General features: G+C 45.8%; 1 protein-coding gene across 1 annotated transcript; it reads right to left on the minus strand.

The window, feature by feature from the left end:
• Positions 1 to 1,405: 1,405 nt before the first annotated feature.
• Positions 1,406 to 21,917, minus strand: Cct3 (chaperonin containing TCP1 subunit 3). Its single transcript, XM_004667281.3, has 14 exons — positions 21,763 to 21,917; positions 19,070 to 19,131; positions 18,018 to 18,068; positions 17,869 to 17,931; positions 16,908 to 17,004; positions 16,093 to 16,210; positions 10,598 to 10,784; positions 9,429 to 9,578; positions 7,992 to 8,124; positions 7,750 to 7,831; positions 6,505 to 6,685; positions 4,010 to 4,255; positions 1,997 to 2,128; positions 1,406 to 1,695 (listed from the first exon to the last, which is right to left on the minus strand). Exons 1-14 carry the CDS (start codon positions 21,791 to 21,793, stop codon positions 1,591 to 1,593), a joined length of 1,638 nt encoding a protein of 545 aa, XP_004667338.1. The 5' UTR covers positions 21,794 to 21,917; the 3' UTR covers positions 1,406 to 1,590.
• Positions 21,918 to 22,093: the final 176 nt, after the last annotated feature.

Consider the following 22,093-nt stretch of genomic DNA (forward strand, 5'->3'; position numbering starts at 1 on the left):
GCTGAAATGACAGCTTCTGCAGTCGACTCAACAACAGAGGCAGACAAATGTGGGAAGATGGGAACTCAAGGGAGTATGGATGGGACAAAGACGCAGGGAGGCACGTTGAGAGCAGTGGCCGGCATTAGCATGGTTGGCTGGAGTTGTAGCTCAGGGCTAGAGCGCTTGCTCTGTATGTGTAAGGCCCTGGGTTTGAGCACTCTTCCCAGGAGGGGGGGGATAGGGAGGGAAGTCGTGTGAAAAAATGGTGACTTTCCTTTTCCTTGACACAAAATGGTGCTGCCTAGGCAGAAAGAGGGTATGGCTGGCTGACATCCAATCATCAAGCAAACAGGTTCGTTCCTCCTTGCTCTTTCTTCAAGCCAGTACCACTTATGCACCTTAACCACTGAGCCATCTCTCCAGTCCATGATTATTTTTAGGCATGACCTCAGTCTAATCCAGGCTGGCCCAGAATTCACTCTAGCCAAGGCTGGCCTCAAGTTCAAGGTGATCCTCTCACCTCAGTCTCAGTGCTGAGAGGAGTGAGCTTCCATGACCAGCACACCACATGATTAATAGACACTTACCTTCCCTTGGTTTGCTGTTTTTTGTCTGATAGAAACAATTCCCCCCTGGAGAGAGGAAATTCACTAGGCTGAAGAGTTCCTTTGCAGTGGCTAGGGGCCCTGGCATGCCCATTCTCTCTTTCCTTCCACATAAATAAATAAATCCTTTCCAGAAGGAAGTCTGATGTGCTGTGTGCCTGTGATCCCAGCACTGAGGAGGAAAAGGCAGGAGCATCAAGTTCCAAGCCAGGCAGAGCTAGAGAGAAAAACTAACAGCCAGGCTGGTGGCAGACACCTTTAACCCTAGCACTAGGAGTTCTATGCATCAAGCTCAGCCTGGGCTAGAATGAGCCCCTAACTCAATCAACCCAAAAGTAATAATGTAGGTGGAAAAATGGCTCAGCAGTTAAAGGCACTTGCTTCCAAAGCCTGGCAGCCAAGGTTCAAATCCCCAGTCCCATGTAAAACCAGATACACAAACTGGTGCATGAATCTGGCGTTCATTTGCAGTGTCAGGAGGCTCTGGGATGTCCACTCCTCCTCCCTCCAACTATCCTATCCTATCTCCCTCCTCTCTCTCTGCTTGTAAATAAATTAAAAAATTTTTTTTTGTTTTGTTTTTTTAAGTTAGGGTCTCACTAGCTCAGGCTGACCTCGAATTCATGGCGATCCTACCTCTGCCTCCCGAGTGCTGGGGTTAAAGGCGTGCGTCACCACCTGGCTCAAATAAATAAATAAATAAATAAATAAAGTAATGACCCTATTCCAGTCTCTTGCTGCTCAGTAAGGTTTCTGTCTCCCCCCACTTTACCAAGAGGGAGAGCTGACTCAAGGTGGAAAGATGCATAACAACAATCTCAAATGACTTAGATTTAATCACTGGAGCAAACTGAATGGAAAGCTTACAAGAAGAGTACAGGCCAGTGCCTTTTGCAAACTGTGCTTGACAGACTGGGGCTGCCCAACCTGATCCCTTCCAAACACAGACACCCACAGTGTTCCTGGAACTCTGGCTCAGTGCGCTGGTCACCGTGCCCACCGCTCACTCCTGGCCAGCATCAGGAGCGCTGCTTTGCCGGCTCTGCTCATCACCCTTCTTCTTGTGGCCTGAGACGATGTCATCAATCCGCAGCAGCAGAACTGCAGTCTGCCAGGGAAAACAGCCCAACAGAGGTCAGCAGAGAAGGTAAGGGCATTCTCTCTCTTAGATGTGTCACCTAGCTCCTCCCCCAAATTACCATTTTATCTGAAATCTACCTTTTAGAGTCTTAATGCACAAAGGATGTAGACTAAGCCACTTTGTTTCTGCGCAAGCTAAAGATCAGTAGGGAGATGGGATTCCTTGGTAGAGCTTTGGGGAGTACTCGGTTTACTCCTCCTTTCAAGGCAGACCAAGCACAAAGGCTGGTTGTATGAAGATGAAAACAGTGTGCCTTTGGGTGGCTCACCTCCACCGCCGTCTTGTATGTTTGTAGCTTCACAGCCAATGGTTCCCATATGCCCAGTTCTTTCATGTCCACCAAGGTACCAGTCTCACCATTTACACCCCAGGTCTCACAGTTCTCCTGGGTGTGCTTGGCCTGCAGGTGGGACAGAAACAAGTAGTTACAGGAGAACATGGTGAGCATGAACGAGCTGGCAGAGAACATCAGGTGAAAAACTGACAGAGCTGGGATTGGTAGCACAGAGTTTTAATCCCCAAATTTGGGAGGAAGAGGTAGGAAGATTGCTGTGAGTTCAAGACCAGCCTGAAGCTAGAGTTAAAGGAAAGCCTGGGATACACTGAGACCCGACCCCAAAACAATACCACAACCAAAATTATAAACACCTAGCGTAGGACTGGGGAAGACAGCTCAGCAGACAAAAGTGCTTGCTGTACAAACGTGATGAACTGTGCACTTCGGGCAACATGGGAGGCAGAGACTGTTGAATCCCCAGAAGCCACCCAGCCTGGCCGTGCAGTGGTGAACAAAGACTGTGTCAAACCAAATGAGGATGACATTACAAACTGTCACCTGGCCTCCATGTGTATGTTGTGGCACACACAGATTAAGCGCTTGCCTGTGAAGCCTAAGGCTCGATTCCCCAGGACCCACGTTGGCCAGATGCAAAAGGGGCACGCGTCTGGAGTTTGTTTGCAGTGGCTGGAAACCCTGGCGCAACCACTCTCCTCTCTCTCTGCCTCTTTCTCTCTCTGTTGCTCTCAAATAAATAAATAAAACAAAAAAGACCCACTGAGTTGATACAGGAGGCAAAATGGGAAATGATGACCAATGTAGTTAACAGGTCAGAGTAAAAGGAAGGAAAGGTTTTCTTTTCTTTTCTTTTCTTTTCTTTTCTTTTCTTTTCTTTTCTTTCTTTCTTTCTTTTTTTTTTTTTTTTTTTTTTTGAGGTATGGTCTTGCTCTAGCTGACCTGGAGTTCACTATGTAGTCTCAAGGTAGCCTCAAAGTCATGGCAATCTTCCTACCTCTGCCTCCTGAGTGCTGGGATTAAAGGCATGTGCCACCATGCCCGGCATTTTCTTTTGATTTTGAGACAGCCCAGCTGACCTGGAACTCAAAATCTGTAGCCCAGCCTGGCCTCAAACTCCTCAGCCTCCCCAGTGTATGAGCTCTGGGGTTCCATAGTAGGCAAGTATTTTCTGGCGAGGCAGAAAGGGATGGCCCATGAAGGGAGGGATCCTAGATGATCTTATGCCACACCTTCACAGCGTCTATCCCAGTTGGCTCTACCTGGTTCAATCCAGGGATTCAGCCTTTGCCCGCTGTCTGCATCCTGCCCAAGAGGGTGGATTCCTCCTCTGAGGCCAGGCTGCTTGGCTGGGACAGCTGGTGCAGGTGTGTCTAGGTGTGTTGAGCTGGAATTCTAAAGCTTTGGTTCTCTAACCTATGGGGAGATTCATTCTCCCCAGAACTGTTACTAGTGTGAAGGGACATGTTTTAGGTCACGTCTGGCTCTAGTCCAGGCTGATCTGGGATTCACTATGTAGTCTCAGGGTGGCCTCGAACTCACGGCGATCCTCCTACCTCTACCTCCCAAGTGCTGGGATTAAAGGAGTGAGTCACCACACCTGATACTTCGTATTTTTTTAAATCCAAGATCCATGTTCATTTACATGGGCTCTTGGACCACATGGTGCACCTTCCCTTCCTCTACCCCTTCCCTTCCTCTACCCCTTCCCTTCCACACATTCCTGTGACATCTGAATAAAATGTGATGTTTTAAAAATTATTCCATCTAGTCTGGATTTGCCTATTTTTTGGTTAATCTGCAAACATGAACTTAGGGCTTAGAGGTTCCCGGAAACAACCCAGAACTCCATATTTACCCACTAAAGCCATCACATTCAGCTTTAAGATTTTAAGGAAACTGTAAGGAGAAATTAGACATATATAAAAACCATCCCTGTAGGCCAAACACAGCTTTCCCTGCCCCAACTAGGTTAAGACAAGAACTTACGCGAAGGGAGGTTAGCAGACGGATGGTACTGGCCCCACAGTTCTGGATCAGGGTACGAGGGATGACTTCTAAAGCTTGGGCAGCAGCCCTGTATGGCCACTGTTCCACACCAGTCATGGCTTTAGACTTTTCTGTCAAGGCATGGGCCACAGCCATTTCAGAGGCTCCGCCCCCTGGTACCAGCTGAGGGTCCAGGAGAACATTGCGGCACACCTGCATGGCATCCTGGAGATTGCGTTCTACTTCCTAGGGAAACAAAGAGACATTATGAAGCCAGCTTGGTGACTCAGAAATCAGAGACACACCAAAGATTTCCTGATGTTAACCACAAAGAGGGTAGCTAGGAAAGTTCCATGGGAACCCCTACTGGCAGGATGTGGCATATTTTCTTGGGAAGAATGTATAATGAATGAATAGAAGAGAACACTGCAAGAGACTGGAGGATGTCACCTCAAACAAGAAGTTGGGACCTTATGTCTCATACCAGACAGAACTAAGCCCCATCCCACCTCTTCCTAAGTTGTGCACACTAGGTACTCCACCTATGAACAAGTTACCAGGAGAAAAAAAAATAGCCATTAATTTCAGTTTAAAAACTAAGGCAGGCTGGGGGTTTTTGTATTTTTTTTTTCAAGGTAAGGTCTTGCTCAAGCCCAATCTGACCTGGAATTCACTATGTTGTCTCAGGCTGGCCTTGAACTCATGGTAAACCTCCTACCTCTGCCACCTGCATGCTGTGATTAAAGGCGTGCAACACATTTTGCTTTGGCCATATTTTTTAAATTGTTTGTGTGTATGTGCACACACACATGCTCACGCACATAGTATGCACAACAGGGTCTCTAACTGCTGCAAACCAACACCCATCCAGCTTTATGGGTAGATGGAGAGTTGAAACTGAGCTGATAGGCTTTGGGAGCAAACACCTTTAACTGCTGTGCCATCTCCCTAGCTCGTGGCCGTATTTTGTGTGTGTGTGTGTGTGCACATACAGGTCAGAGGACAACTTTGAGGTGTCTATATTTTACTTTCTTTGAGATAGTGTCTCAAGTATTTCAGGCTGGCCTTAAATTCAACAAGTAAACAAGGGTGATCTTGAAAGTCTGGTCCTTTGGTCTCAACCTCCCAAATCCTGGGTTTACATGTGTGTGCCATACTGGCTGGTTTATGTGCTGTGGTCAGAACCCAGGGTATCATGGATGCTAGGGAAGCACTCTTCCTACTAAGAAACATCCACAACCCCAAGGAAAAAAAAATCCCAAGCTGGGCGTGGTGGTGCATGCCGTTAATCCCACCACTCAGGAGGTAGAGATAGGAGCAATTGCCATGAATTTGAGGCCACCCTGAGACTACATAGTGAATTCTAGGTCAATCTGGGCTAGAGTGAAACTGTACCTCAAAAAAAGGCCAGGCATGATGGCACATGCCTTTAATCCCAGCACTCAGGAGGAAGAGGTAGGATGATCACCGTGACTTGGAGGCCACTCTGAGACTATATAGTGAATTCCTGGTCAGCTTGGGCCAGAACAACAACAACAAAAAGCAGCTTTTGCCTGAGAAGCCTAAGGACCCTTGTTTGATCCCCCAGGACCCATGTAAGCCAGATGCACAAAGGGGTACATGCGTCTGGAGTTTGTCTGCAGTGGCTGGAGGCCCCAGCTTGCCCATTCTCTCTTTTTATCTGCCTCTCTTAAATATTAAGTTTTATTTATACACACACACATACATACATATATATATATATTATATAATATATATGGAAATGTATTATATAATATATATATATTATATATACTCATAAGTTTATATATAGAAATATTTATAGGTATATAAATATATATATGTAGGGCTGGGGAGATGGCTTAGTGGTTAAGCGCTTGCCTGTGAAGCCTAAGGACCCCGGTTCGAGGCTCGGTTCCCCAGGTCCCACGTTAGCCAGATGCACAAGGGGGCGCATGCATCTGGAGTTTGTTTGCAGAGGCTGGAAGCCCTGGCACGCCCATTCTCTCTCTCTTCCTCTATCTGTCTTTCTCTCTGTGTCTGTCGCTCTCAAATAAGTAAATAAATAATTTAAAAAAATTATTTAAAAAAATATATATATAAAAAAGAAGATTGGTCCCCAACTTGGCAGTACTGGAAAATGGCGGACACTTTTAATGAGAGCAGACTCTGGGACTTCGTTTCTTCTTAGTCCTCTTTTTTGCTTCCCTGTGATGACTTAAGTGGGTGGTTTTGCTCTTCCATACACTTCTGCATTGATGTGCACAGGCCAAAGGATACCACAGTGTACACGCAAAATCTCTACCTTGAAGTCTCTATCAAAGAAGGGTCTTCGCTCTAGCCCAGGCTGACCTGGCACTCACTCTGCAGCCCCAACTGGCCTTGAACTGGCAGCAGTCCTCTTACCTCAGCCTCCCGGGTGCTGACTGAAGGGGCTAAGAGAGAAGCAGTGGGGGAAGACAGGGTGGGAGTTAAGAGCTGTTAGGCTGACTCACCATGAGAATCTCCTTGCTGGCTCCCCTGAGGAGAACAGTGCAGGCCTTGGGGTCTTTGCACTCAGTGATGAACGTAAAGTACTCATCTCCAATCTTCTTGATTTCCAACAGGCCTGCTCCTGTGCCAACATCTTCTTCTCTCAACTCCTCTGGTCGACTGACTATCCGGGCCCCACAGGCTCTATAGGGTGGAGGAGAGAGAACCAGGTGATTTAGATTAAGACTAAAATGGGGTAGCCAGGCCTTTAATCCCAGCACTTGGGAGGCAGAGGTAGGAGGATCGCCATGAGTTCGAGGCCACCCTGAGACTACAGAGTGAATTCCAGGTCAGCCTGGGATAGAGAACGACAAAAAAAAAAAAAACAAAAACCCAAAAAACACAAAACATCTTTTTCTTTACAAGCTGATCTAGTTATTTGTGACAGTGATTGAGATGACTGACTGCTCCAACAGGTTAGATTCATAAACTGTAAGGTGTTCTTATTCTGTAGCCCAGGTTGACCTTGAGCTCCAGTTAAGCCTCCTGATCAGGCATGAGCCACACCTGGCTTTGTGCCATCGGCCAGGGTCTCGTGTGGCTCTAGCGGCCCTCCAACTTACTAGATGGATGAGGATGACCTTTAACTCCTGAGCCTCCTGCGTCACTCAGCCTCCCAAGCACTAGGATCACAGGCCTGCAACACTATGTCTGGCAGTAAAGTACTATTTACCAGAACCATGCCTATGTCCCAGTTTCCAAAATTTGATACAAAAATGTTAGCTGTTGTAGGCTACAGATATTGTTAACAATACTACACCAGCCTTTCAAAAAGTACAGTTAGTACATGAACATTATGCATAGTGGGCTGGCGAGATGACTTGGTGGGTGGAGTGTTTCGTGTGCAAGAACAGGGCCCTGAGAGCCGAGTACAGCGGCACACCACTGTGGGTCTGAGGCCAGCTGAGACTACACAGTGAATTCCAGGTCAGCCTGGGCCACAGCGAGACCCTTCCTCAAAAATAAAATAAAATAAAGTGTGTGCATGTGTAAGGATGTGCCAGGGCCTCCTACTGCAAACTCCGGATGCATGAGACACTTTGTGCATCTGGCTTTAGGTGGGTACTGGGGAACTGAACTTGGGCCAGCAGGCACTTTTAACCACTGAGATATCCCCAGTCTCCATTCCATCTTTTTTCAGACAATGACACCATGGAGCCACAAGAAAGGAAATAGGAAGAATACTTACTTGTACCTGGCCTACTCACCTCGCGATACGGTTATTGTCTGTCTTCCGGACTCTGCGAATGGCTGTGATGTTGGCCCTCATGAGGTAGTGCTGAGCTAAATCTGAAATCGGAGAACAGAGGTGCCAAGCTGCACTCCAGAGCTCTGGGGCTCTGAAGTGCTTCCACCCGTCAAGCGTTCTAGACATCACATGCTGACATGGGGGGCACCGTTCACCACTTTCCACCTCAAATGCAGGCTGGAAAACCAGATGGAGCCTCACCTGAAATGCCCTTTTCTGTGATGACCACATCAGGCTTCAGCTGGATAATGTCCTCACAGAGCTGCTGGATGTACTCTTCCTCCATTTGGAGGATGCGGGTGAAGTCCTCCTCTCGTGTAATCTCAATGTCAGTCTGTGGGATGGAAAAGGCACCGATTTAAAAATCCCTGGCTGCTAAAACTCTTCGGGGTCACTGCAATCACCACACCCCTCCACATAGCCCATTCAGTCTGGGTTTGAGTGCTAACAAAGCAGTGACATCACACTTCTGCAAGCCCAGTTTACTTTACTCTATTTTCCAGGTTTGCCGCCTTGACTACACCTTAGCTTTTCTGAGCTTTCTAGTTCAACATAACCTCTGTCCTACAGATGTTCTAAATCTTGATTCTTTTTTTTTCACGTTTTTTTTCTTGAGATAGGCTTTTACTTAGTAGCCCAAACTGACCTACAGCATACTCACAGCCCAAATTGGTCTTAATCTCACAGCAATCCTCTTGCCTCTGCCTCCCAAGTGCTAGGATTAAAGGCGTAGTAGTCCAGCTACAGATACAGAATGGATGCATCAGGGCTTCTAACCTCCACCGCAAATAAACTCCAGAAACATGCACTACCTTGGACACCCAGCTTTCACGTGTCCTTTGGCTTTGCCAGCAAGCACCTTAGCCAATGAACTATTTATCCAGTCCAACAATTGACTTTTTATCCCCAATCCTCATTTCAGTAGGACCCAAGTTTTGTTTTAGAACCTTTGAGCCTCTGCCCTTTGTTAAGGCAGGGTCTCACTCTAGCTCAGGCTGACCTGCAGGTTGGCCTTGAACTCTCAATGATTCTCCTACCTCTGCCTCCTCAGTGCTGGGATTGAAGGTGTGTGTCACCATGCCTGGCTCCATGACCCAATTTTATCAAATACAGGACTAATGTTTTGAGAGTCAACCCCCCTGCATTTTAGATTCCTCACTGTAAAACCAAGGCAGTACTATTTTCTAGGACTGTTTTAAGAGCCTGTGGAAATGAACTGGCAGTCAGCCCATAATCACCCCTTTAATTTCCCTTGTCCACATCAGCAGTCAAGAGTTCACTTCCAGAAAGGGGACAACTCACAAGTTAAAGCACCTGCTTGTAAAGACTGCTGACCTGAGCCTGATTCCCAAGACCCACGGAAAGTGCAGAAAGTGGCACATATCTAGAGTTTGTTTGCAGCAGCAAGAGGCCCTAGCATGCCCATTCGCTCTCTCCAATAAAACAATAAATAAAAATAATTAAAGGCATGATGATAACACGCCTTTAATCCCAGCATTTGGGAAGCAGAGGTAGGTGGACTGCTGTGAGTTCAAGGCCACCATGACTAGAGAGCAAGACCCTACCTTGAAAAACCAACAAAAACAACAATAATAATAATCAACAGTTCACTTTAAGGAACAAGTCTAGGAACCTTACCTGACTTTCCCCTTTCTTATACTCCAGAGAAGAATCCAGCAACACAATGCGAGGGTTCTTGATCAAGCGCCGCATTCGAGGATGGGTCACATCCTTGTTAATCATGACTCCACGTAGCACACATGAGTCTTCAATGAAGCCCCCAGGTATCTGAGAAATGGAAGACTTGCTTTAATCCACAACCAAGGGGACACAATTGGGGATGAGGATATGGCTCAGCAGTAGAACCTTTGCTTCATATGTGCAAGGACTTGGGTGCAATCCCCAGCACCACAGACAGATCAACATAAATAAGTAATAATTTCTCAACTCCAGTACTAGAATGTTCCTTTTTCTCAAATGACCACTATTTAATTTGGGAAGCAGATGCAGAAGTATTGCCACAAGTTCCAGGCTAGCCAGGGCTACATGGCTAAGTTCTAAGTCAGTTTGGGATACAGAGTGAGACCATGTGCCCGCCCCACCAAAAAAAAAACCCAAACCGTCCAAAACAATTTTTTAAATACAGCTGTAAATTTTATTTTCACCTTTAGGAAGCATGCAGATCTTGGACCATTATATTCAATTTGAAGGATGTCTGAGACCCACAGAAACTCAGTGTCTTGACAGATTTGAACAGACGCAGATAGCTCTTACTTTACTAGGACACGTCAACAGATTTTAGGTTTGTGGTCCATTTGCTGGTTATATAATGTTTTTTCTTCTTCAAGATCTCATTCTAGCCCAGGCTGAGCTGGAATTCACTATGAAGTCTCAGAGTGGCCTCAAACTCATGGTGATCCTCTTATCTCTGCCTACCAGGTGCTGGAATGAAAGGCATAAGCCACCAATGCCTGGCTTACTTTTAATTTTTTTAAAAAATAGGATCTCACTCTAGCCCAGGCTGACCTGGAACTCACTCTGTATCCAAGGTTAGCCTTGAACTCATAGCACTCCTCCAAAGTGTTTGGATTAAAGGCATGAGCAAACATTTTTACCTTACATTTAGCAGAGCGGGAAGAAAGCCTCCATGGCTTATTAGCAGTCATTAACTTTATATTCCCATAGCAGCTGATAAGAATATCCACATATGGCTTGTAAGTACTATTTACACAGATAAACATGAAATTACTAATGTTTTTCCTTAACCCTTAAATAATTCCCAAAGCACACACACTTCATTAGTTTACCTTTTCCACCTTTGCATATTTCTTGATGTCAATCTCCTTTCGGCCATTCTCTTCAAACTGTACAGTCTTGACAGCATCCAAGGCAATGTTGCAAGCCAAAGAGGACCACCTACTGATGACTTTGGTGGAAATGGAACTTTTGATGATGTTCAGCATCATATCGCGGTTATTGACATCAACAGGAATACTGTAAAAAAGAAAGCCAGCTAACATGATGGACAAATAACATAAAATGTTTATAGACAGTCTGTTGTATACATACATCATAGACTCAACAGCAGGCCAGGAGGAATGAAGGGGCCTGTTCCTTTGAAACTAAAACACCTATCAAGAGATAATCTTACCCACTCCACTGCTTTTCAGGAAATTTGCTTGTAATCTCTTCCTAAAAGGGTCCACAAATCTCTGAGCAATCTACTCTCATGTTTGGCAATTCTCCCCCCACACACACATTCAAAGCTAACAGCAAAATAAGTAGTTCCTTACCTCTGCCTCAACTAAGTAGTCTTCAACTTGTTTCTTTCCAAGGTAGGGACTCACTCTAGCCCAAGCTGACCTGGAACTGACCCTGTAGTCCCAGGCTAGCCTCAAACTCACAGTGATCCTCCTATCTCTGCCTCCTGAGAGCTGTGATTAATGGTGTGTGCCATCACACCTGGCTACAAATAATTTTATTTATTATTATTTATTTATTTTTTCTGAGGTAGGGTCTCACTCTAGTCCAGGCTGACCTGCAATGCACTATGCGGTCTAAGGGTGAACTCACAGCGATCCTCCTACTTCTGCCTCCCGATGCTAGGATTAAAGGTGTGAGCCACCACAACTGGCTATTATTATTATTTATTTAATGAGGTGGGGGGGAGGGAGGGAAGGAATATATATGAGTGCCCAGGGCTTTAGGCCATTGCAATTGAACTCCAGATTCTTGTGCCACCTTGTGCTCACGTGTGACCTTGTATGTCTGGCGTATGTGGGTTCTGGGAAGTCAAACCTGGGCCTTTAGGCTTTGCAGGCAAGTGCCTTAACTGCGAAGCCATCTCTTTAGCCCTCATTTAGAGAGAGCGAGAGAGAGCGAGAGACATGGAGGGAGGGAGGGAGGAAGGGGGGGGAATTGGCCCACTAGGGCCTCTAGCCACTGCAACTGAACTCCGAATGCATGCACCACCTTGTGCACATGCGTGACCTTGTGTGTCTGGCTTATGTGGGTTCTGGGGAATTGAACCTGGGTCCTTAGGCTTTGCAGTCAAGCATCTTAACTGTGTCTTCCTTAGCCCTACAAATAATTTTTAAACTATTTTTAAATGTTTTATCTATTTTTATTTATTTGCGAGAAAGCAGATCTGACTTCTTTAGCACCTAGGTAACCAGGCATAGTTCTAATCCCAGACCCTAGGGGGGAGGGGCAGGAAGATCACTGGCTCCTGGTTAGTCAAAGTGAAAAATGGTAGCCTCAGGTATGAGACTACCTCAGAGAAGTAAGGCAGAAGAGTGATAGGTGAGGACACTTGATTTCTTCTTCTGGCCACAAGGCGTGTGCACAAGGTACACACACCTGTGGTTACATGCACTAGACCCTCAAAAACAAACAAACAAACAAACAAACAAACCCAACACCCAGTAATGAGGGCTGGGGAGATGGTTCAGTGGCTAAAGGCACTTGCTTGCAAAGCCTGTTGGCCTCATTTGACTCCCCAGCCACCCACAAAGAAAAAAGGTACATTTTTTCTTTGCAACAGCAAGAGGTCCTGGCACATCTGAATGCTATCCAATACATGCAAATAAATAAATAAATACAAAACAGACTGGGTATATGGTGGCACACACCTTTAATCCCAGCACTCAGGAGGCAGAGGTAGGTATTATCCCCAAATAGATTTCACTTTTTTTTTTTCCCTAAGTAGGGGCTCACTCTATCCCAGGCTGACCTGGAATTCACTATGTAGTCTCAAACTGGCCTCAAACTCTCAGCAATCCTCCTATATCTGCCTCCCCAGTGCTGGAATTAAAGGTGTGCGCCACCATGCCCGACACCTTTTCTTTTCTTTTTTTTTTTTGAAGACGCAGTCTCCCTGTAGCCCAAGCTAACCTGGAACTCACTCTGTAGCATGGGTTGACCTTGAACTCATAGTAATCTTCCTGCATGGTACTGATATTACAGGTATGAGCCACCACACCTACCTTTTGGCATGCACACACATATATATAGAGTACGTATGCTGTAGTCTAAGAAAAACATAGGGTCACCTGTCACTCATCCACATGTTTTCTTCAAACAGTCTTTCATTCAACCCAGAGTGGCCACTTTTCAATCAGTGAGCCTCAGCAATTCCCTGGTCCCCATCGACTAACCCCATTCCCAGAGACATGGTTACAAACGTGTGTGGCTACACCAGCATTTTACAAAGGTGCTAAGGGCTTAGAATAGGAGAAGTGTGCAGGGAAGTCTCTGGCTCTCATGCAAGCAAGCACTCCATTTATCAAAGCCAAGCAACAAGGGCTGGAGAGATGGCTTAGTGGTTAAGCACTTGCCTGAGAAGCCTAAGGACCCTGGTTCGAGGCTTAATTCCCCAGGACCCACGTTAGCCAGATGCACAAGGGGGCACACACATCTGGAGTTCGTTTACAGAGGCTGGAAGCTCTGGCGCACCCATTCTCCCTCCCTCCCTCCCTCTCCCTCCCTCTCTCTGTCTCTCTCTCTCTCTGCCTCCTTCTCTCTGTTGCTCTCAAAAAAATAAAAATAAATAAAAATTTTAAAGGAGTGCACCACCATGCCCAACCAATAATTTTTGAGGTAGGAGGATTGCCGTGAGTTAGAGGCCACCCTGAGACTCCATAGTGAATTCCAGGTCAGCCTGGGCTAGAGTGAGACCCTACCTCGAAAAACCAAAAAAATAAAAATTAAAAAAAAAAAAGCCAAGCAACAGCTGGAGAGACAGCTTAGTGGTTAAGGTGCTTGCCTGCGAAGCCTAAGAATACATGTTCAAATCTCCACATACCCCATAGCCAGATGCACAGTCACGTAAGTGCACAATGTTGCACATGTGCACAAATGTCTGAGGTTCATTCACAGTGTCTGAAAGGTCCTGGCATGCCTATTCACTCTCAAAACAACAATAACAACAACAAAAAAACAGTCCCAGGTTCTCCAAGTCCGGTGAGACGCTCCCTCAGGGAAACATGAAGAATGATCAAAGTGGACCCTTAACATACTCTAGCCTCTGTACATATGAGCACGGGTACATGCACCTGCACACATGAGAATACACAATACACACCCACACAACCAAACAATTCCACTTACAATATTCTTTTGTGGCTCATGTATGTCACCATTAAAATGTGCTGAAGTCAGAAGTCACATATTCCTACAGTCCTGTCAGTGTCGTATGAGCATTAAGCAAACAGACTTATAAAACAGTTATTGAGATGGACTCTTTTATCTTATTTAATTTTCTTCTTTCTGGGGGAGGGGGTTTCAAGGTAGGGTCTCACTCTAGTTCAGGCTGACTTGAAACCCACTATGTAGTCCCAGGATGGCCTTGAACTCAGTGATCCTCCTACCTCTGCCTCCCGAGTACTAGGACTAAAGAAAGACGTGTGCCACCACGCCAGGCTTGATATTTTTTATTTAAAAAAAAACTTTTTTGTTGATATTTTATTTATTTTAGAGACAGACAAAGAAAGAGGCAGAGATACAGAATGGGTGCGCCAGGGCCTCCAGCCACTGCAAACGAACTCCAGACGAATGCGCCCCCTTGTGCATCTGGCTAACGTGGGTCCTGGGGAATCGAGCCTCGAACCGGGATCCTTAGGCTTCACAGACAAGCGCTTAACCGTTAAGCCATCTCTCCAGCCCAATCTTTTTCATTTTTAATGAAACCTGCTGGATGCCATCTTCACAGCACTTATTAGAGTACTGAATTACCAATATTCATACATGGGAAGATATTTAATACTAAATTGTGAATAACTACAACCACCTATGTTTATGTCCTGTAGTAGAATCTAGCATCTAGGAAGACAGGCCTGTATTACTTATAACCCATTTTTCAGGCAGTATCTAAGATGGAAACCTGCAGACACCAAAGTACCTAAAATATATTTTAATCTTTGCATTTCTTTTTGTTTTCCTATCTATTTTGAATTATTTTCCTTCCTTCTGTCCCTCACTCTTTCTTTTTCAAGGTAGGGATCTTACTCTAGCCCAGACTGTCTGAAATACGTAGTCTCAGGGTGGCCTTGAACTCACAGCAATCCTACTCCCGACTCCCATGTGAGTACTGGCATTAAAGGTGTGCACCACCATGCCAGGCTATTTTGAATGCTTTTTTTTTTTTAAGTTTTTATTAGCCGGGCGTGGTGGCGCACGCCTTTAATCCCAACACTCAGGAGGCAGAGGCAGGAGGATTGCCGTGAGTTCAAGGCCACCCTGAGACTACAGAGTTGATTCCAGGTCAGCCTGGACCAGAGTGAGACCCTACCTTGAAAAACCAAAAAAAAAAAAAAAAAAAGTTTTTATTTATAGTTATTAAAGAGGTGGGGAAGGAGGGGAGAAGAGAGAATGGGCATGCTAGGGCTTCTAACCCCTGAACGAACTCCAGACTCATGCCAACATGTGCATCTGCCTTATGTGGGACCTGGAGCATTGTATTTGGGTCCATGGGCTTTGCAGGCAAGTGCCTTAACTGTTATGCCATCTCTTCAGCCCCTTAAAAAATAATATTGTTTATTTACTTGAAAGAGGGATTGAAAGAGAGAGAGAGAGAGAGAGAGGGAGAATGAATGAGAATGGGCATGCCAGGGCCTCCAGCCACTGCAAAGAAACTTCAGATCCACACAGCCCTCATGCATCTGGCTTACATGGGTCCTGGAGAATCGAACCAGGATGCCTTGGCTTTGCAGGCAAATGCCTTAACTGCTAAGCCAGCTCTCCAGCCTTCTTTTTTGAGGTAGGGTTTCATTCTAGCTCATGCTGACCTGGAATTCACTATGTAGTCTCAGAGTGGCCTTGAATGCATAGTGATTCTCCTACCACTGCCTCCCAAGCACTGAGATTAAAGGTGTGCGCCACCACACCTGGCCTTCTTTTTTTTATATTGCATTCATTTGAGAGAGAGGCAGACAGAGAAGGAAAGTATGGGTGTGCCAGGGCCTTCAGCCACTGCAAATACACTCCACATGCATGCATCTGGTTTATGTGAGCACAGGGAAATTGAACCTGGGTCCCTAGGCTTCACAGGAAAGTGCCTTAACCACTAAGCCATCATTCCAGCCCTGAATTTTTTCTTTTGGTTTTTCAAGGTAGGGTCTCACTCTAGCCCAGGCTGACCTGGAATTCACTGTCTCAGGATGGGCTTCAACTGATGGCAACCCTCCTACCTCTGCCTCCTGAGTGCTGGGATTAGAGGTGTGTGTCACCATGCCTGGCATTCAAAGAACAGCTGGTTTTGTAGGCTCTTACTGGCCACTCCTCATTCGGCCTGCTCCCTGCGTACCTGATTTTCTTCAGCGTGCTGATCATATCATCCAGTGCTGTGCGGTAAGCACCGATCACCACCGTGGGATGCATCTGCTGCTCCAGGAAATGCTCAGCCACAGATAACATTTCTCCAGCTGAAAGAAGAATGTAAAGTTCCACAGTAATGTATTTGAAAATTTCAAGTTCATGGGCTGGAGCAATGGCTTAATGATTAAGTCAATTACCTGCAAAGCCTAAGGACCCAGGTTCGGTTCCCCTATGCCCATGTAAGCCAGGTACACAGAGTGACACATGCATCTGGAGTTCATCTGCAGTGGCTGGAGGCCCTGGTGTACCCATTCTCTAATAGGGCTGGAGAGATGGCTTAGTGGTTAAGGCGTTTGCCTACAAAGCCAAAGGATCCAGTTTGATTCTCCAGGACCCACATAAGCCAGATACACAAGGGGACACATGCATCTGGAGTTTGTTTGCAGTGACTGGAGGCCCTGGGGTACCCACTCTCTCTCAAATAAATAAATAAAATAATTTATAATAAATAAAACAGGCTGGGTATGGTGGGGTATGCCTTTAATCCAAGCACTCAAGAGGCAGAGGTAGGAGGATCACTGTGAGTTTGAGGCCAGCTGAGACCTCAGAGTGAGTACCAGGTTAGCCTGGGCTAGAGTGTGACCCTACCTCAAAACAGCAATGAAACAAAACAGACACAACCTCATTCTATTCATATGAATACTTCTATATTCAATTGGAGAAAATACACAGACTATTAGCAAGTGGTTCTATGACACAGACATTATTTAAATTTTCCTTTTCAACCTTGTTCTCTCCTCTTACCAAGAATAATTACTGATGTGGTCCCATCTCCAACCTCTTCATCCTGGGTCCGGCTAATTTCAATCATAGACTTGGCTGCTGGATGCTGAACTTGAATCTGAAAAGGAAAAAACAAAAATTAACATATATCATCATCGGTGAATCAAGAGTACTCAAAGACGGGCCAGGCATTGTGGCCCTCAGCTTTAATCCCAGCACTTGGGAGGCCACCCTGAGACTACATAGTTAATTCCAGGTCAGCCTGGACTAGAGTGAGACCCTACCTCAAAAAACAGAAAACAAAATAAAACAAAACAAAAATCAGTCCCTGAATGAACAGCTGGGGAAGACAACTCAGGATTAAAGGTGCTTGGTTACAAGCATGCCAATATAAGTTTGATCTTTCTTAGTACCCGCATAAAAACAGATACAAAATAATGCATGTATCTATGATCCCAAGCAATGGGAGGCCCTGAAGCTCACAACCAGCAGTGGCCAGAGATCCTGTTTTCTGACCTCCACACATGTGTTACTGCCATGTGCACTTACACACATCATACACATATACAAATAATAAAAACAGAATGTTCCAAGTTGGGTGTGGTGGTGAATACCTTTAATGCCAACAGTTGGGAGGCAGAGGTAGGATTGCTGTGAGTTTGAGGCCACCCTGAGACTACAGGGTGAATTCAGGTCAGCCTGGGCTACAGCAAGACCCTATCTTGAAAAACTGTAAAAACAACAACAACAAGTTCCCCACAATATCTTAAGTACAGCACCTCTCCAAGTCTTTATTTTGGGGGAAAAAAACATAGAACTTAGCAGGTGTGGTGGTGCACACCATTAAAATCCCAGCACTGGGAAGGCAGAGGTAAGAGGATCAATATGAGTTTGAGGCCAGCTTGGGACCCCCGAATAAGTTACAGGTCAGCCTGTTCTTTTTAAAAAGAACATGAAAAACAAAACAAAAAACAAAGCAAACCTCTCGAAGAATGGCATTGCCATCATTGGTCATCACGATGCCTCCCATCGGGTCCAAAAGCATCTAAGACGAAAGTGAAAATCAGCGTTCTAGACCATAAAACAGAGAAGTAGCTGGCGTCTAAGAGCTCTAATGCAGGGTAGTCATACCTTCATCATGGACTTGGGTCCCAAACATGTCCTGATGACATCTGCAATTGTCTAATGGTAAGGAAACAAGAGAGAGGTATGTGTCAGAGAACAGTCTGCACAGCCAGTGTTTTCACAGAGACACTTCTCAAAGTGGGGATGGTGCCCGTTTCAGATAAAGCTAGTGGCTGGGATTCAAAGTTGAGCTTTACCTCACTCTGCACCTGTGTCACTGGCACAGCAACCCACCAGCAGACACACTTCCCGCATCATGTGTGTACACTGTCTCCATGTACCTTCCGCGCTGTTCTGTTTTAGACACACTTCACTCATATTGTGTGTACGCTGTCTCCATGCACCTTCTGTGCTGTTGTTTTATTTTGAAGCTGACATTTCAGCTGGCAAAATTTTTAAATTTCTTTCAGTCTTCTCTCTAGGTTGTTGTAGACAGTTCACTCTCCAGTGGAAACAATGCCCAGATGTGCTCTCTTTAAGTTCCTTAACTAGTTACCTAGACCCCTCAGAGTACAAGATGTGCTTCCCTAATAGAGAGTGTCCCTTTCAGCTGTGCATTTCTTTACTGGTAGTTCACCACGTGAGGTCCCCCAGTACACACTTTGTGTTTTTCTGTCACTGTCCCATGAACCACTTCCAGGTAAAAGCCAGGAGTCCCTCTTCTACAGCAGGCAGAAAAGAGAAATGCCTCCCAGATCTCCTATGTCTAGTGGTCCTTCCTGACTGACTGCCACATCACCCTAGGTCAGATCTTGCACCACTTCATCACGGTGGCCCTTCCTCTAAGTAAGGCATAACCCAGTCTAGATTACCATAAAACACATGTAGCACAACTATGCATAGGTTAATGAGATTATTAGGCCAGATTTGTAAGTACAGGGCTGCCTCCCATATCTCCATCAGGAAAATGGCTGGAAGAGAAGACAACTTTTCCTTGGCTTAATTTTACACTGACATCTAGATACATAAGGAACTTGCTGCTACAATCAGAAATATGGAAAACAGGCCAGACAGCTAAGAACAAACTAGTATGAACACTTAAAACAAATATATGCTACCTTAGCAGCATTGATGTTTCCAGACTGAACTTTCCTTCCAGATTCACGCTTTGTATTCTGACCTAAAACAGATTAAAAACAGGTCAGCAGCCCAGGCTTGTCCCACAGTACACAAGCTATTTAGTTCCTAACTCTTGCAAATTAAAAAAAAAAATAAGGCTTCACAGTGTTTACACAGACTAAATGTCAAGTCATATACTTTAAATATGCATATGGCAACCTCAAAGAATTGTTAAATGTATGTACTCATAACTGTTTATATCTATATCTCAACCCCTAGAGAAATAACCTGTTTCAAGTTCAGAATCTTGGTCAACATTGTCCCTATAAATGTTCACATATCTACAACAGAAATTCATAACTCAAGATCCTTGTATAGGCCTCAGTAGAACAGTGAATTCCTCGTTTATGTGAGAAAATGGGATGGTACATTTCCCTCTCACTCCCCAGAAAAGGAGTTAGACTTTCAAAGGATTACGACTAAGAAAGTACCAATAACTAGCTAGGCCTCATGGTAAAGGCCTTTAGTTTACTCCCAAGGCTGAGGCAGGGGAATCACTAGTGTAAGGCCTGCCTGGGATACAGTGAGGTTAAGACCATCATGGGCTACAAAGCAAGACCCTGCCTCAAAAGTTAAAAAAAAAAGGAAAAAGCTCAGGATGTAGCTCAGTAGGCGAGCATTTGCCTAGCATGCCTGAGGTTCTGATGCTTAAAAAAAGTGTTATCAATCACTGCTTTATGGAAACATGGGGAAGGGTGTAGAAACTTAAATTTTCCTTCATAGATGGAGGGTTATGACAATCCGAGCATAATTACTGATAGAGCCCTGCATGTGTGCTGTGGACTACAACCCTCTTCCCAATGTGTCTCACTGGAAAAGATAAATTACATACATACTACGATGTATGGAAAATACCTTGAAACCAATTGACCATCTCAAAGAACTGGTTATATAGTGTAAATAGAGAGCCTAATGGGCTGTGTACAGAGGCTAATGAGATTAAGACAACTAAAAAGTTTTACAAATACACTGACCCTAAGGGCCTCTCAATGGGCAAGGCAGTGGTTAATTCTCCACTTGATTCCAACCAAAAGGCCAAAAAAAAAAAAAAATCCAGTAGTTATAACCCAACACACACAACTCTTATTTCTCTCCCCTCTCCAAATTATAAGTAAATCTTTCACAATGTCATCCAACCATTAAATGTAAGCACCTCACAGCCCTCAGGGTACTTAAATTACATTTCTGTCCAGACAGTGGTGATTAGAAATCTGCATGGACCCAAAACCCATTAAAAAGAACAGATCCCACCCCCATTACCAATGTTGTACCATTTTCCTGAAAACTTATTTTCCATAAACTGAATAAAAAAGCTCAAATCAACCAGGTGTGGTGGCACATGCTTTAAAAAAAAAAATCCCAAGGGAGGCAAAGGTAGGAGGATCCCTGTGAGTTCCAGGCCAGCCTAAGACTACACAATAAATTCCAGGTCAATCTGTGCTAGAGGGAGACCTTACCTAGAAAATCCAAAGAAAAAAAAAAAGCTCAAATCTGCACTGTGTATACCAACACATTACAGAAGGGGAAATGGCTTGACAGGCTACAGACGGGGTTGACAAGTTAGAACAGAAACAGGGTAAGACAATGGAGAAAGGGCCCTTTCCTCGGAAGGAGATGAGTGTCTTTCCTAAAGGAAAAATAAGGCCAATGGAGGAATTTGAGAACTCAACCAGATCGTGGCAAAGACTACACCCAAGGCAAGCAGTTTTATTTCAGGACCAGGGGTCACTGAGCCAATATTATCTTCTTTTTTTACAAGGTAGGTTCTCACTCTAGCCCAGGCTGACCTGGAGTTCACTCTGTATTCTCTGGCTGGCCTTGAACTCACAGCGATCCTCCTATCTCTGCCTCCCCAGTGCTGGGATTAAAGGCATCGGCCACCACGCCCGGCTGAAACGCTATTCTTGAAAGCATGGCACTCTGTCATCTGCCAGACCCTTTTTAAAAATTACTTTATCTACTCCTTTCACAGTTCCGTGAAAAAGAACACCACAATCTCCCAACACAGATTTAAAAAATTAAATGAGAAGCCAGGCATGGTGACCCATGCCTTTAATCCCAGCACTCGGAAGGCAGAGGTAGGAGGATGGCTGTGAGTTCGAGGCCACCCTGAGACTCCACAGTGAATTCCAGTAGTCAGCATGAATTACAGCGAGTCCCTACCTCGAAAACAAACAACTAACAACTCACAAATAAATAAATAGTCTAAGTATGGCCGGGCGTGGTGGCGCACGCCTTGCCTTTAATCCCAGCACTCGGGAGGCAGAGGTAGGAGGATCGCCGTAAGTTCGAGGCCAGCCTAAGAATACAGAGTGAATTCCAGGTCAGCCTGGGCTAGAGGGAGACCCTACCTCGGAAAAGCAAACGTAAAAATACAAAGAAATGAAATGAGGCAATGTGCCCGAGTGCGGGCCTAGGGGATGGTTTGTAAAGGCGGGCCTCCAGCTCCACGCAGGAAGCCCTGCTGGACAGGCCAGGGGCGTGGAGGAGGGCCGCGGGGGCACGGACGGCAGGGTGGACGGGGCACGGGGCCAAGGAGAGGGAAGTCCGGGGGGGAGACAGGACTGGAAGGTAACGTGGCCCGTGGGGCACGAGGACGGGCTCCCTCCCCGGCCGTCTCCCCACAACTCACTGAGCACGAGCACTGGACGGTGGCCCATCATGGCGGCACGCTGCGCAGCCGAGGACCCAGAGACGGGCTGGGGCGGGGGCGAACCGACCGGCGGAACCTTCTGGAGAAGCGGGGAACAAGCCCAGAAAACGCCGTTGCCTTCGCAGGGCTCACAACCTAAACTCGCTACCCTTCCGGTTCCCGCCAATCAGCGAGCCCATTTGGTTGACTGGCACGAGGAAGGCCCAATTGGCATGGGCCCCGCCCCCCGCGCGAGCACGGCGGGGAAAGCTAGATGGAGAGAGCGCGCAGTGCTGGGCTTGACGAGGCTCGGGCGCCTGCGCACTAGGGC

This window comes from Jaculus jaculus, chromosome 19 (assembly GCF_020740685.1).
Source record: "Jaculus jaculus isolate mJacJac1 chromosome 19, mJacJac1.mat.Y.cur, whole genome shotgun sequence".
In the NCBI taxonomy this organism is placed as follows: domain Eukaryota; kingdom Metazoa; phylum Chordata; class Mammalia; order Rodentia; family Dipodidae; genus Jaculus; species Jaculus jaculus.

What these genes read in the sequence shown, in the direction of transcription:
- Cct3 (XM_004667281.3), bottom strand. Translation starts at nt 21,793, where the DNA reads ATGATGGGCCACCGTCCAGTGCTCGTGCTCA. An exon ending in AATATGCAAAGGTGGAAAAG is followed by an intron (nt 9,579 to 10,597) that starts GTAAACTAATGA and finishes TCCATTTCTCAG; the next exon opens with ATACCTGGGGGCTTCATTGA. An exon ending in ATAAGAAAGGGGAAAGTCAG is followed by an intron (nt 8,125 to 9,428) that starts GTAAGGTTCCTA and finishes TCCATCCCACAG; the next exon opens with ACTGACATTGAGATTACACG.